Raw genomic sequence first — 14,316 nt, forward strand, 5'->3', positions numbered from 1 at the left:
TTTATCATAATTTATGGTTATGTGTTGTTGATATCTGTGTTGCCAAAGTCAGCTGGTAAGCTTCATGGCTAAGTGAGGATTTCAACCCGGGTCTGTCTGGTCCTAGTCCAACAGGCTAATCACAACACTTCATTTGAAATATCAAAGTCAGGCATCTAAGGCTAAAACCCAGTGGGCAAAATTCATCATGTTTTGGCGCCTGAGCAAATAGCATTTGAGATTGGGGCTTTCCCCTTGCCATGCTGAAACATAATTTTACACAGATGAGCTTTGTAATCACATACAAAGATTGCAGATGACGACTTCTCAGATTAATCTAAGCATGCTTTCTTCTTCCTCTGCAGCCTGAGAACATACTGTGTGTGAATCGCACAGGAAACCAGATTAAAATAATAGATTTTGGATTAGCAAGGAGGTAAGCCTCCCCACCCCTCAACTTCTTTTGGCTGCTAATTTTTTTTAATCTAATACTTTATATCCATGTTTGGGAGTTCACGCAATAATGTTCACGCTAATGCAACAGGTTTCCCCCTTACTTCTTCCCCGAACCCCACACCCCTTGGCTCTTGAGGGGATGTTGGAAAAATGCCTTGAACAGTGCACAGAGTGGGGGGGGGGCAGGGGGGAATTGTTCCATTCAGCAAGCTGAAATGCTTGAGCTGATATAATAATAGCATGATGCCGAATTCCTCTCCTTGCAATGGAAAGGCGAAGCCTGCATGTTTTCAATGGCATGATAGAGTGTTTAGCTGTATGTATAGTACAGCTGGGAACCTCCAGCTCCCATCAGCCCCAGTCAATGTAGCCATTGGTCAAGCACGATGGGAGTTGTAGTCCAACAACCACTGTCAGGTTCATCATCTATGCATGGTCCATGAGCCTGCCTACTGGAGCACCACATCATCGATGACAAATCTGCACCTCTCTCTCTCCCCCCCCCCCATTGTTCATCAAGGTACAAGCCCCGTGAGAAGCTGAAAGTTAATTTTGGCACGCCGGAGTTTTTGGCTCCCGAAGTGGTGAACTATGACTTTGTGTCATTCCCGACAGACATGTGGAGCGTGGGCGTCATAGCATACATGCTGTGAGTAAACGCTCTGGAGAACATTAGCTCTGTAGAAAAGGCCACCGAGTAGCATTTTGTAAGGTCAGGATGCAGAAGATTCTGTCGAGAGACTTTGTGGGCCACCAGGGAGTGGATCATTGCATTATCATCCAGCGTGGGGATGATGGATATGGAAAAGAGAAGAGGAGTGGTGTCACATAGCAAAAGAGGGAAAACCCCTTGTGACGCAGCTAGATTTACACACTCAGACCGTAGCACCAAAGCAGCACTAGTTGGAGCGCATTGGCACATTTTATTTATTTATCTTATTATTATGTATTAAATTTATTGGCCCTCCAGATGTTGTTGCAGTCCAACTTCATCAGCCTCAGCCAGAACGGCCAGTATTCAGGGAAGCTGATGATGGGACTTGTAGTCCAGCAACAACTGGAGTGCTGCTGATTGCCCATCTTTATAGGCTGGATTGCTGCCCCCTTGCAGAATGTTCCAGAGAGTTGGAGCAGCCCCCGAGAAGGCCCTGCACAATGTGCTGTTCTTCCACTGCATCAGACTAGACAGATTGCACAGCCTCTTGGGCATGAAAAGAGGCAGGAATGTCTCCATATGACACCTTGGTTTCCTGTTTCAGTGTGAGCGGCTTGTCACCCTTCTTGGGAGAAACTGACACGGAGACCATGAATTACATTGTCAATTGCAGCTGGGATTTTGATGCGGAAGCGTTTGAACAAGTGTCGGAAGAAGCAAAAGACTTTGTTTCCAGGCTCCTGATAAAGGAGAAAAGGTACAGTGCCTCTCGTTTGAAAAAGCAATTTATTCCTAATAATTCTTGTTGCCACCCCTTGACTTGGATACAATCACCCAGCCTGCCAGATTCCCTTGAAAATTCTCAGCCCAGCTGAATCCACCTCTGTCCTTGTGCCCAATGAACCTGCTTCCCATCTGTTGCACACCAAAGGGCTGGAGGGGAATGGGCTTCTATGGTCTGCATGTATACTGAGATATGGAATCTTTCTCAAACAAAGAATGAGTCCAGGACTGGTGCACTCTCTGTGGGTCGTTTCTGATGCATGGCAGGGCATGCATCAGATTCAGAATTCCTGCGCAGGCTTGTCTCTTACCTACAGCATTAAGATCTGAGATGAGTCTCTGGCTGCTATGCCTTAAAAGAAACAGAATCTTGTCTCCAGTGGTGCTAATACAGGTAATAAGAGATCCCTTGCCTTCCAGTTTAGCAGTCGGTGCTCAGATTGCAGATAACAGATCTTGCGGATGTGATTGGTCCAGAGTTCGAAAGATGACAAAGTCCTTACCAGAGAATAATGGCAAACCAAGTTGATGGACTATGCCGAGATGGCAAAGCTGACTGGAAAACTCAGAAACCAAGGGGATAAAAACTTTATAAAAGAATGGGAAAAAATTGTAAGTTATCTAGGAGACCACTGTAAGCAGATGGAAACAAGAGCAGGATTCTGACAAACTTGTAGTGTAAAAAACAATATGGATAATATGGTTCAATATATAAACTGGAGTACAGACTAATATGCAGTTGTGGATATTTAAAATAAGACTCTATGGACGGGATGGGGGGAAGTCTTGAGATTTGGAGAATCTCCACATACAGTATGACTTTATTGATGTTTGTTTATTTGTATTTTTTATTTGTAAAACTAATAAAATTTCTTGAAAATAGATAACAGATCTCAGTGACTGACAGGTGGGTGTGATTTGCCTAAAACGACCTCGCAGACCAAATTCAGAGGCCCGCAGGCTAGAACTTCCCCACCACTGATGTAGACCATCCCTGCAACCTGTTTGCTTTCATTTGGTTCCAAAATAATCAAACAAGACATTCAAGCCTAATACTGAATGACTGTTGTTTCATTTCCAGAGAAGGTCAGATTCCACTCGTGTGTCCATTCACAAATTCTCTTCCACCCTCCCTCATATCTTCACAGTGGCAGAACAAGTGCCGCAAATTGCCTTAAACACGAATGGCTGGCAGACCTGCCTGGCAAAGCCAAGAAGTCCAAGGTGCGCTTGAGGTCTCAGCTGCTACTACGGCGTTACATGGCTCAGAGGAAATGGAAAGTAAGCTCTGCATTGACTTCTGACACTTTTTCCAAGCACCATTCAAGGTTATTGTGACTGCCATCCATGATGCCCACTGGCTGCCTCTCTCAGCTTGCCAGGCCATGTTCAGGTTCTTCTTACTCAGAAATGAAAACCCTAAACAACTTGGGACCAGGGGTGCTTCCAGACGACCGTTCTGTTAGCAAGCATATTCTGTAATATGTCATTGAGGCTCGCCTGGCACCATGATTACATGTATTTAGGCAGCAGGCAAAAACTTCCCTTTTTAATCAGGCCTTTGGCTTTTATCTATGGCCTTTTTGAGTGGGTGGGATGTTTTCATGTAGGCTTCATGTTTTGTTTTTTGCTTAAAGTATTGTAAGTCGCTTGGAGTTGCCATAGCGAAAAAGGTGACAAATTTAATTACAGTGGTACCTCAGGTTACAAACACCGCTAATCCGGAAGTAGTACCTCGGGTTAAGAACTTTACCTCAGGATGAGAACAGAAATTGCACACCGGCAGTGCAGCAGCAGCGGGAAGCCCCATTAGCTAAAGTGGTACCTCAGGTTAAGAACGGTTTCAGGTTAAGAACGGACCTCCGAAATGAATTAAGTTCGTAACCAGAGGTACCACTGTAATTAATAATAATTGATGCAACAATGGTGCATTTATGCAGTCAGTGTGCTTCTGAGTATCAGCTGCAGGAGATGGCTGTTGCCTTCCAGCCCACCATTTGTGGGCTTCCAAAACACATCTGCTTGGCCACTGTGCTAAACACAACAGAGAATTAATCCAGCAGTTTTCTTACATTCTTATGAGATTTCCCGACAGAACATCTGCTTTGCATGCAGGAGGTTCTAGGTTCAATCCCCAGCATCTCCAGGTGGGCCTGGGAGAGTACCCTGCCTGGAATCTGCTGCTGGTCAGTGTAGACAGCACTGAGCTAGATGCACCAAGAGCCTGACTCAGTGTAAGGCAGGCATAGGCAAACTCGACCCTCCAGGTGTTTTGGGACTACAACTCCCATCACCCCTAGCTAACAGGACCAGTGGTCAGGGATGATAATTGTAGTCTCAAAACATCTGGAGGGCCGAGTTTGCCTATGCCTGGTATAAGGGAACTCCCTCTGTTCCCAATCCATTTGAATCTGACATCTCCTGTATGGCCATTGCTATTCTTCAGTATCTGAGCTGTTTTGGTTGAAGTGCTGGAGGAGTAACCACAAGAAAGGCAGTGACTGCAAAAAGGCGTTTGCGCCACGAAGATATCAAGAATTCCATGTCCCGCCTCCCCAGGAGGGTTCAGGTATCGCTCTGCATTGTCTGCGTGACAAAGACCAGAGGCAGCTGCTGCTTTGTTCTTTGAGCCTGTCAACACCTTGACATGCCCCAAATGGTTGCAATTAACAGCAGGGTACCTCCAGGCATTGGGTATGCTGGCAACTGGGCAGAAAAAGGATACCCAGCAGGCTAGATGAGAAGGAAGCTGTCCAAAAGGACTCCGTGAGCCGAAAGAGGACATATGCATGTGAGACCCTCCCCGTCAAGAGGCAATACGCCTCTGAGTGAGAGTTGCCGAGAATCGCAGGTGGGGAGAAGGCTCTTGCGCTTGCATCCTGGGCTAGATGGGCCATTGGCCTGATCCAGTAGTGTCGATACGATGAAGCAAGATTCAAACCATTTCCAGCTCCGTCTCCTTCCTGTGCGACACGACACCCAATCCTGTCACTCTTAACACCCCGGTGTTGTTTGTTTTCTTTTGCAGAAGCATTTCTACGTGGTGGCCGCTGCCAACAGGCTGAGGAGGTTCCCCAGCATGACTGAGAATCCTGCATAACCTGTTGTAGAAGACCGAAAATGGAAGGACTCTGGTTTTTAGTCATTGGCCCACCCTCACCCGTTTTGACAATTAGGATGCATTTCCTCCTCTCCCATTATCCCATAGCCACAAGCGTGCTGAAGTTTCTGCCTCTGAGCCCTAATAGGATAGAACGGGACTTGCTATACAAGGAGGAAATGGGTTCTGTTGTGGAGGGGGGACAGCGACCATGAGTCTTGCCTCATAATACCTTCATTTCTCTAATTATATCTTAGTGCTTAGCAGTGACCCTATCTGAGTGGGACTGGTTTCCTTTGAGTAGTTTGAGAACTGTGAGGTGTATGCTATAACAAAGCAACACAGCATGTCCTTGCTTACAGCTGATTTCAGCCTGTTTGCTTTCAAGTTAGTACATTGGGTGGGTGCGACGAAACAAATTGTATATCTTCCCAAACATTTGTTTCCCACTGGACACTTTTGCTTCCTCTGCTGCTGCTTCTTTTTGATCTCATTTACCTCCTTCCGCTTTGTCGCCACTGCTGGTTGCAATAAATAATTATATTAATTCAGGATGAAGGGTAGAGATGTTTCAGGCTTGCGGGATTTACTTTCTATTTTACAATAATACTGAGGTCCCTTCACCTGAGCCAGGTGTAAAAACAGTGGCTATGAGGGCAGCACCACTTACCTTAAGCGTCACACGAGCCTCACAGTGGGACAACTTACACAGACAAGTCTGAATGTTCATCAAAGTTCCTGCAGATCAAGAAGCTGATCTCCAAATTCTTAAAATCAGCCAGCAGACACTCAAAAGGCAACCAAGTAACACTTCTCTTTCGGTGAGGATGCGATGAGCAATTGAAAAAACCAACCAGCTATCACAGCAAATTAATTCTTTTTCTTTACGTTTACTTAGTTGGAAATTCTTGCAGATAGACCCACTGCAAATCAGTAATTACAAATTACATCCTGGTGACACACCTGTTTAAGCCCCAATTGCCTGTGGTGATCCACACAAATGTTTGCTGTGATCCATAACATCAGTTGTTATTATCGACTTATTACAAGACACCTAAGGAGGGAGGTGCAGTCTCACTTTGTGGGGAAGGCAGGATATATTAGGGATCCACCTTTTGGAGCCTGTTTGCAAACTGGAGAAACTGTCATTCAACATGCTAAACCACTACACTACCAACTGGCTATTCTCAGTAGGGCGGCTTTCCTTTTTTTACACTTCCTTCAGCAGCCTCAGGCATGCATATTTTAGACTTCCACATAGGGGATTCATCAATGACGAGTTCTGCATGTATATGATAATTTGGAATGCGGTTGACTGGCAGTAAGATAGGGAAACAACACGAACTCTGATTTATATGTTGATCTCTGTCATTTGTAAAACAAGACTAAAAAGGAGAAGAAGAAAAAATATAGAAATAAAAGTATTTATTGATGTTGCTTCAAGGGAGTAATGTCTTACACAAAGCCACAATAAAAATAAACCTGAGAGACAGAGTTAAAATGCGGAGTTAAAAATTGTGTTGTCTAAAAAGATTTTGGAAGTGGGAATGAGTTGGCAGCAGGCATATTCAGATACCAAATCTTTGCACCCTGATTTGAAGTGTCTTCCATGGAAGCAACCTCCATTGCAAATAATGGTTTACAACTGAGCAAGCATGGTTATGGCTGAGATGCCTGGATTGCCAAATCCAGAATTTGCCATAATGTGCAAGGTTCCCCCCACCTCCAATAATCTGACCTGTGGCACAGAAGTTCTTTCTCACTGCAAAAAACAGTTCCAGGCTTCACAGAACAATATAATGTGGAGTTCACAGAGGCCCTTAACAGCAAAATAAAGAGCCCACACATTTTGAGGGCCATTTCAGTAGTGTAGCCCTCCTGACCAAGGAGAACCCATCAGTAGGGCGGGCTTTCTGCACTCATCCCAGAAGCCTCCAGGGGAGGAAGCAGGAAGCAAAGGCCAATTCCCACAATCCATGTTTTGCGCTACGACACCCAGCTGGCAAGTGTGCACGCTCAAACCAGTGCCTAGAAAAACCATCACGAAGGTTGCTGGCCTAAAAATACCATTGATTCTAAAAATCCCACCAGAGCTGCCTGCTCAGGTCAAACACTGTCCCTTTGTGATTTAGCTGCGCTTTCCAAAATTCTCCTCTTCCATTCTTCATACTCTTCTTTTGCCTCCGTTTCAATTTTCGGACGCTTGCGAGGGGCCTCTGCTTCCATTTCATTTGCTGTCGTGGGGTGGAAAAGAGAGACAAGACTTTGGAGAAGATGCTTGTACAACAAGTAGTCTGGAAGAACCCAAATCAAGTATACTTCTAGCTGGTTAAGGACTTGCTCCACCCTCTCAGTCATCAAGTCCCCCCCCCCCCAAGATATATTTACGTATGAAAGTATTTATAATCCCGCCTTCTTGCAAAGCACCGGGGCAGTGTGCAACCATATTAAAATAGTAATAAAAGAAATGCAAAACAATCATTAAAAGGTTTGGTTGCTCAAGGGACCTTTCAGACAGCTGCATAGGCCTGCTGGCATGAATAAAGGCCTTCAATAGATGCTGGAAATTCATAAGGGAAAATGCTTGATGAATCTCCGTTGGATGAGGGCTCCATAGCACGGAGGCCAGTCAATCTTATTTAACACGGAGGACAAGTATTAGCACCACTTCTGCTATATGTCTGCAAACCTTGGGGCTCCTTTGAGCTTGCAGACACCTCCCTCTTGTGGATAGATAGCAAATGCTTTAGCTAGATAAGCAATGGCACAACACTGGAAATAAAGGGAGCAATAGATGTGGCAGAGAGTTCTCTTGATTAATTCCCATTTCTAATGTTTGCGGAGAATCAAGACGACTAGTGTGTCCTTGGCTTCCCTTTTTATTTTACTCTTATTTATATCCTGCCTGCTGTTTCAGAATTCAAAATGGAGCCCATCCAGGCACTGCCCGAATCATGACCAGTTTAGCTTTTGCCAGGTTCCCACATCTGGTTGCCTTAGACAAAACGTGGACCCAATCTTCCAGGCCTGGAATGTGGCTTTGCACAATTGCTTAAGAAACACAGTTATGTCTGACTCGAAAGCAATACACGTCCATCACTGGAGGAACCTGTTTCCTGCTGTAGACATTAACTCAAAGGCAGGGGCTCAGCATGAACTGTGAGGGTGGGCAAAGGTCTTGCAGGAGATGGTTGGCTTAGAAAAGCCGTGGGGATGGGGGAACCCCTAGCCCTGAAACCTAATTAAATTCCCTATTTGGTCCATGGGCCTTTTTTTTTTTTGCCAAGCCACACCCACCTGTCCTGTACCTGGCACCAGGTGTGTGTGTAACAGGTAACAAAGTAGCTCCTGCGTGGTTTGCAGGCACTGCTGATCACAGATGCTCGCAAAGCACCATGCCAGCATGACAGGTGAATGACAGATGGGTGGCTAACCACACCTATCAAAGCTGTTCCACATGTGTGTCTGCGTAGAGCTAAGAATCCAGCCAGTGGTGCCTGTTCCTCACCTACAGCACATGGATGCACACACCAGCTCCTGTGGCCTTTACACAGACCAGAAGATAACAGGGTCTATCTATAAATATATAAAATATGGTATGTCGTGGAATGTCGCCAAAATCGGGGTATTACAATTTTATGCCTATTGATACATTGCCAAGTTGAAGGTCTTGGTACTAACATAATAAGGCCCTTTACAACTTAGGACTAGGTTATCTTAACCCATAGTAGATTGCTACGGTCTGTGGGAGAGTTTATCCTGCAAGTTCCAAAGATCTCAGAACCCTGCTCAAACAGTAACTCGGAGCAGGGCTTTTAGTGTGCCTGCCCCTGTTGTCTGGAATAGCCTTTCCTGGGGAGATACACTCTGTACTTTCCAGAAACAACGGAAGACGTTTTAGTTCTGAAAAACCTTCCCAGCTGGACAAAAAGGTCACTGCCGCAAGGTCTACTCTGTATGGTCTTAGTTTGGTTTTAAATGTATTGCCTGTTTTTGTGTTTTTAACTATCTTTACCGCACATTGGTTGTTTAGAAAGCGACTAATAAAAACAACAAAACATTGCTCTAAATATCACTATAAAAACAGCAAGATGACTCTTTCACTTTTACCAACCCTGGACGCCCCAAACTGGTTCATCTAACACAGATGAGAACACTTTCCTATCACTGAAGCTGCTCTTAGAGCCTGGCTCCCAAGTTTCCAACAAAGGACCCTGTTTTGCAGAAGCAGTAGGCGAGCAAGTCAAGTTTCACCTACCAGCATTCTTGCCAAGGCCTTCCAGCAAGGTATCCTGAGGTTTGGAGGCCTCCGTGGCCAATGGAACACTTTCACCTTTGGAAGAAAAGAGAACAACCTCCTCAGTGTGGTTTATGTTAAATCTGGACTTCTAGACCAGGGCGGGAAGTTGTTACCATCATTCAGCCAATTTTCAGGGATGATGGGAGGTGGCATTCAGCAGCTTCAAAGACTCCCCACCTCTTGTTTCAGATCATGGGTAAAAATTATCACCTGCACATGCTGGAGAGAGGACTGAGGCTACAATGGATGAATAAGAAATACGTACGGCCCATTTGTTGGCTTATCTTCTCTAGCTGGCCGTGGAGACGGTCAAATATGGTTTTCTTCACCCCAGACGCAGCTACCATTTTGTTCTTATCCACTTTAAGTTTCAAACACCTGCAAGAAGAGGCAGGCTGATTTTCAAAAGGATCATCCAACCAACTATTTCACCATACTCTTCACTCCAATTGTAAACAGTCATTTGCCTGTAGCAAGTAAGAGTTGCCTACAGGAAGCCGGACATCTAGAAAATGCAGAGGTGGCCAAAAATGGTGCCCTAAAGATCCTGCTGAACTACAACTCCCATAAGCCCCAGTAAACATGACCCACAGCCAGGTACAGTGGGTGCTTTAGTTCATCTACATCTGGAGTTCCTTGAAGTGCAATTATGAGGGAAAGGACAATCCTAGGGAGGGCAATCCTTCTGTAAAGGTAAAGGGTAAAGGGACCCCTGACCATTAGGTCCAGTTGTGACCGACTCTGGGGTTGTGGCACTCATCTCACTTTATTGGCCGAGGGAGCCGGCGTTTGTCCACAGACAGCTTCCGGGTCATGTGGCCAGCATGACTAAGCTGCTTCTGGTGAACTAGAGCAGCACACGGAAACACCGTTTACCTTCCTGCCGGAGCAGTACCTATTTATCTTCTTGCACTTTGACGTGCTTTCGAACTGCTAGGTTGGCAGGAGCAGGGACCGAGCAACAGGAGCTCACCCCGTCACGGGGATTCAAACCGCCAACCTTTTGATCGGCAAGTCCTAGGCTCTGTGGTTTAACCCACAGTGCCACCCACGTCCCTAATCCTTGTGTACTGTCTTCTAAATTGAACTGCACTCCCCTCTGTCCATGAGCTGTTGGGCAGGCTGGGGACAACATGATTGTGATGGGGAATGTGTGTGTGTGTGAGTGAGAGTGAGAGAGAGAGAAATCTTGTGTTGCGGGGGGTGGACTAGGTGACCATTGGAGCCCTTCAAATTCTGCAATCTTAAGCTTCTATGAATGGGTCCATTTACTATCAGCTCAGGCCCCAGCCATGAGCATGTGGCCCTTGAGTGCCTACTCCCTGCTGTGTGTGGCCCTCTGGGGCAAAAAGGCTGCTAATTTCTGTCCTAAACGATCTCTGCATTTCTTCCTGGTGCAGAATCCTAGTTGCTATCCCCACCTGCCCATCACCTGAGCAGAACGAACACAAGGAGAACTTCTTAGTACCAACCCCACCCCAAATACAAAATGGAGCCTGGCCAAACTTTACCTGCAAGCTGTAAACAATGCTGCGGTGGTGAATAAGGACTTGGACAAATCGAGATCCATCTTCTGAGCTTCTGGCAGGCTGGATTCATACCTGAAAGAGCAAAGCCACTTTCTGAAACCACAGCTGTTTTGTCATGACACTAACAGAGGTTGCCCAGAAGGGAGTGAAGCTCTCAGAAAGCAAACTGATGCAGCCAAACAGCACCACCCATACAGAGTATCCTCACCGGCTAGAACTCTGAACAGGAAGATAGGCAGCGATTGTTTTAGGCACATCTGGTATGTGCGTGACTGCACACAAACACATTGTGCCAAACCCGGAAGTGACCTGAAAGTCTCACAAAAAGGGACTTGCAGGCTTCTCAATGGTGTTTCAAATATACGTGATTTCACGTAAATGTGTGGAGCCTTGGAAAGTAACCCCAGTGTAAATTGAGAGTTGCCTGTACTACAAACCAGAATGTTTTGTTACCGGCCCCGCTGACCTTTCCTAAAAGCAAGGGTAAAAGCTTGGGCTGCATGGTCTCCTTAAAAATTCCCTACCTTTGCAATATTTTTGAGGCCATATTCACTGCCTCCAGGCAGCAAAACTGAACAGCCAGATCTCGGATGCCAAGGCTGGAGTTCACACCCAGGAGGCTCTCAAAGGACCTCAAGCAGCTCTGGTAAGTAGTCTTGTTCATGCCAGACAGTTTCACTAAATAAGCCTTGAGAGGGAAGAAAAGCACAGAAAACCATGAGAAAATTTCTCCTTGCAAGCAACAGCCTCTTACCTAGTTGCCTGGGGTAAATAAAGATCTCTTCTATGCGATCAGCTTAACAGAAGGTGGTCCTGCATAGATATATGTAGTGTGTCACACAAGAAACTAACTTCTGTTGAGTTTTCTGCTCTTGTTACAAGCATGGGATCCTTCCCACAGCTGACTTGATTGCAAGTCTGACATTGGTGCATCAGACTTGCAATGTAGATGGGCAATTCTAGTGTTAAGAGTGAGAATGCCGCGTGTACAGATTTCATCGTGCAGGTGGGTTCAACACAGAGCCACCCTGATGCGTCTCCGTATGTCTTACAGCATCCAAGCATCTGGAAAGCCTTGAAGCTAGAATAACAAGGGGCTTAACTGTCCAAAGCAGTAAGAACATAAGAGCCCAGCTGGATGAGAGCAAAAAAGATCCACCTAGTCCAGCCCTGTTACTCAAAGCAGCCAACCAGATGCTCATGAGAAGCCCCCAAGTAAGATGTGAGGGCAGCAGCTCTCCCACACCCCCTCTAACAGCTTGCCCCCCAGCAACACGTATCATGGAGAAGGCTATGTCAATGGCTACTAGCCACGAAGGCTATGATCTGTCTCCACAGTCAGAGGCAGCAATGCTTCTGAATTCCAGTTTTGGAAACCACAGGGAGAGTGGTGTTTTGCTTGAGTTCTGCTTTCAGGCTTCCCACAGGCACCTGGTTGGCCACTATGAGAGAAGGATGCTGGACTAGGTGATCCGGCAGGCTATTCTTATGTTCTTAATTGACTATGTCAGCTAAGGCTGATGGGAGTTGAAGTACCAAGATCCATTCTATTCACTATCCCGTCCAATAGCCATTGACGGATTTGTTTCCTACCAACTTGTCCGATATCCTGTTAAAACCCATCTAAACCTGTAGGCAAGCAGGGTGCCAGCACCTGGGATGCTGGAAGGCAAAGGCTGCTGCCCCCAGGCCCACCATGGTCGACACTGGCTTATCTTAATTCCCTTCCTCCTGAGAAAGATAATTCTTAGGGACTGGTGCTGTGAAGGGAAGAACAGAACCAGGAGGCTACAAGCACAGTTCACTGCCATTTTTATGATCTCCAATGCACCTCGTCTAAGCTGAGTATTGTGTACAATGACTGGCAGTGGCTTCCCAATGTTTCAGATAAGAGGCATTCTATTTGAAGATGCTGGGGCTTGAACCTGGGTCCTTCTGGATGCTCCAGCCACTGAACTACACAGCCCGTCCCTATATCTGCCCAGTCCTGCATTTGAAGCAAAGATTTCTAGTTGCCATGTGCAGTCAAAAGAGATGGCTTAAGGAAAAAGCACTTGGGGTGGGGAGGTGGTCGTATAACCATTTATTACTTTGTCCACGGGGTTCTTTGTGAAGGCAGCAGCCAAGTCCAGGCAGATCACGGCTTTGCTTGTGGCAGTCATCTGAGCCAGCAAGGTGGCACATTTCACTTGAGACAGGCGCAGATACTCTTCAGCTTTCCTGTGGTGCAGCAAAGGGAAGAGACGGTTAATTCCATTTTCACAGCTGGGACAGCCAAACAGAACCTGCATATATCCTATACCTTTAAAGCACTTTCAAACCACATGCTTTCCTGCAAAGGATCCAGGGCACTGTAGTTAACACCTCATGAAGCTGCAGTTCCCAGTAGCCTTTAAGGAACTACAATACCCAGAATCCTTTGAGGGAAAGCAAGCACTTTGGATGTGCTTTAAAAGTACAGCGTGCACAAGGCTAGAGCCTTCACAGTCCGATCCAGCAACTGGGCCCTTATAGAGTTTAGGGAAACATTTAGGTTATCATGAAAATAATATTTTTGTGTTGTGCCAATTTGAATGCAGCTGGTTTATACAGGTCTGAACATTTGGGAAAGGATCCAGAGGACTTAACTAAAGGAAAGACAAAGAAATACATTCTATGAACCCCCGATGTCATTAAAGGCAAGATAGTTTTTAACCCAAACTGCTTTTCGATGTTTTAATTGCAACTGTTTTCAGAAATGTTTTGTTTTAGAATATTTTTGCTTTTCTCTTTGCTTTTAAATAACGGTGTGTCTGTTTGCCTCCCTTTGAAGGGTGGGATAGAAATAAGCCATCATTGTTAATTTATTGGTCGCTCCCTGCCACCTCCTCCCCGTAACTCAAAACGACAATACGTAAACGAACACATACGTTAGAACTGGCATAAAAGAGGTGGGGGGGGCCCAAAGAAAAATCTAAAAGTTTTTTTTAAGGCAGGATTAAAACATCCCTCTAACTTCAAGGAGGCCACAGATGATAAAAAAATACCAAAGGCCTTTAAATAAACAAATACAAAAGTTCAATGAATGAATGCAATAAAATAAAATCCCTTTCCGCCAATTCACCTGATAACTCCGGGCGCAGTGACGCCCAGCTTGGAAGCCAAACACTGGATCACTTCGCGCTCCATTCCCGGCCCGCTAAACTCAGCCTGCGATCCTCCTTTTCTTTCCCGCGCGCGCATGGAACGACGCGACACCTTCAAAGCCTGCCGGGAACGTTGCGACACGCTTGCCGCGCCCCTTTCGAACGGTCGGCTGCCTCTCCGAACGTTCCCGCCCTGGCTCCACCCACTCCTCTGCTGTCACTCGCCGGAGGCTCTCCTCAACCCACTCCTTCCCTTCCCTTCCTTCCTTCCTTCTCCGGAACGTGACGTAGCGCCGTTCCATCCTATTACCGCTCTCCAGGAGGAAGGGCTGGTGAAGAGGCACCTAATCAGTCAGCAAGACGAGCCCGAGGAGCGTGGAGGTCCTATT

General features: G+C 46.1%; 2 protein-coding genes across 8 annotated transcripts in view; one reads left to right on the plus strand and one right to left on the minus strand.

Moving 5' to 3' along the window:
• The window catches only part of MYLK3 (myosin light chain kinase 3), a 29,295-nt gene extending 23,770 nt beyond the window's left edge, over positions 1-5,525 (plus strand). For all 7 annotated transcript variants that reach the window (XM_081201154.1, XM_081201155.1, XM_081201158.1 and 4 more), the window contains 5 exons: positions 345-415; positions 956-1,084; positions 1,695-1,847; positions 3,022-3,154; positions 4,902-5,525. In XM_081201154.1, coding sequence (XP_081057280.1) covers positions 345-415; positions 956-1,084; positions 1,695-1,847; positions 3,022-3,154; positions 4,902-4,973 — 558 coding nt within the window. In that variant the 3' untranslated portion in view covers positions 4,974-5,525. The remainder of the gene's footprint in view (positions 1-344; positions 416-955; positions 1,085-1,694; positions 1,848-3,021; positions 3,155-4,901) is intronic.
• An 858-nt stretch (positions 5,526-6,383) lies between these two features.
• ORC6 (origin recognition complex subunit 6) lies at positions 6,384-14,121 on the minus strand. The gene is made up of 7 exons (XM_081201295.1): positions 13,906-14,121; positions 12,893-13,022; positions 11,327-11,490; positions 10,785-10,874; positions 9,539-9,651; positions 9,232-9,306; positions 6,384-7,207 (listed from the first exon to the last, which is right to left on the minus strand). Exons 1-7 carry the CDS (start codon positions 14,022-14,024, stop codon positions 7,080-7,082), a joined length of 819 nt encoding a protein of 272 aa, XP_081057421.1. The 5' UTR covers positions 14,025-14,121; the 3' UTR covers positions 6,384-7,079.
• Positions 14,122-14,316: the final 195 nt, after the last annotated feature.

Source organism: Podarcis bocagei (assembly GCF_964188305.1).
Source record: "Podarcis bocagei genome assembly, chromosome: 7".
Classification (NCBI taxonomy): domain Eukaryota; kingdom Metazoa; phylum Chordata; class Lepidosauria; order Squamata; family Lacertidae; genus Podarcis; species Podarcis bocagei.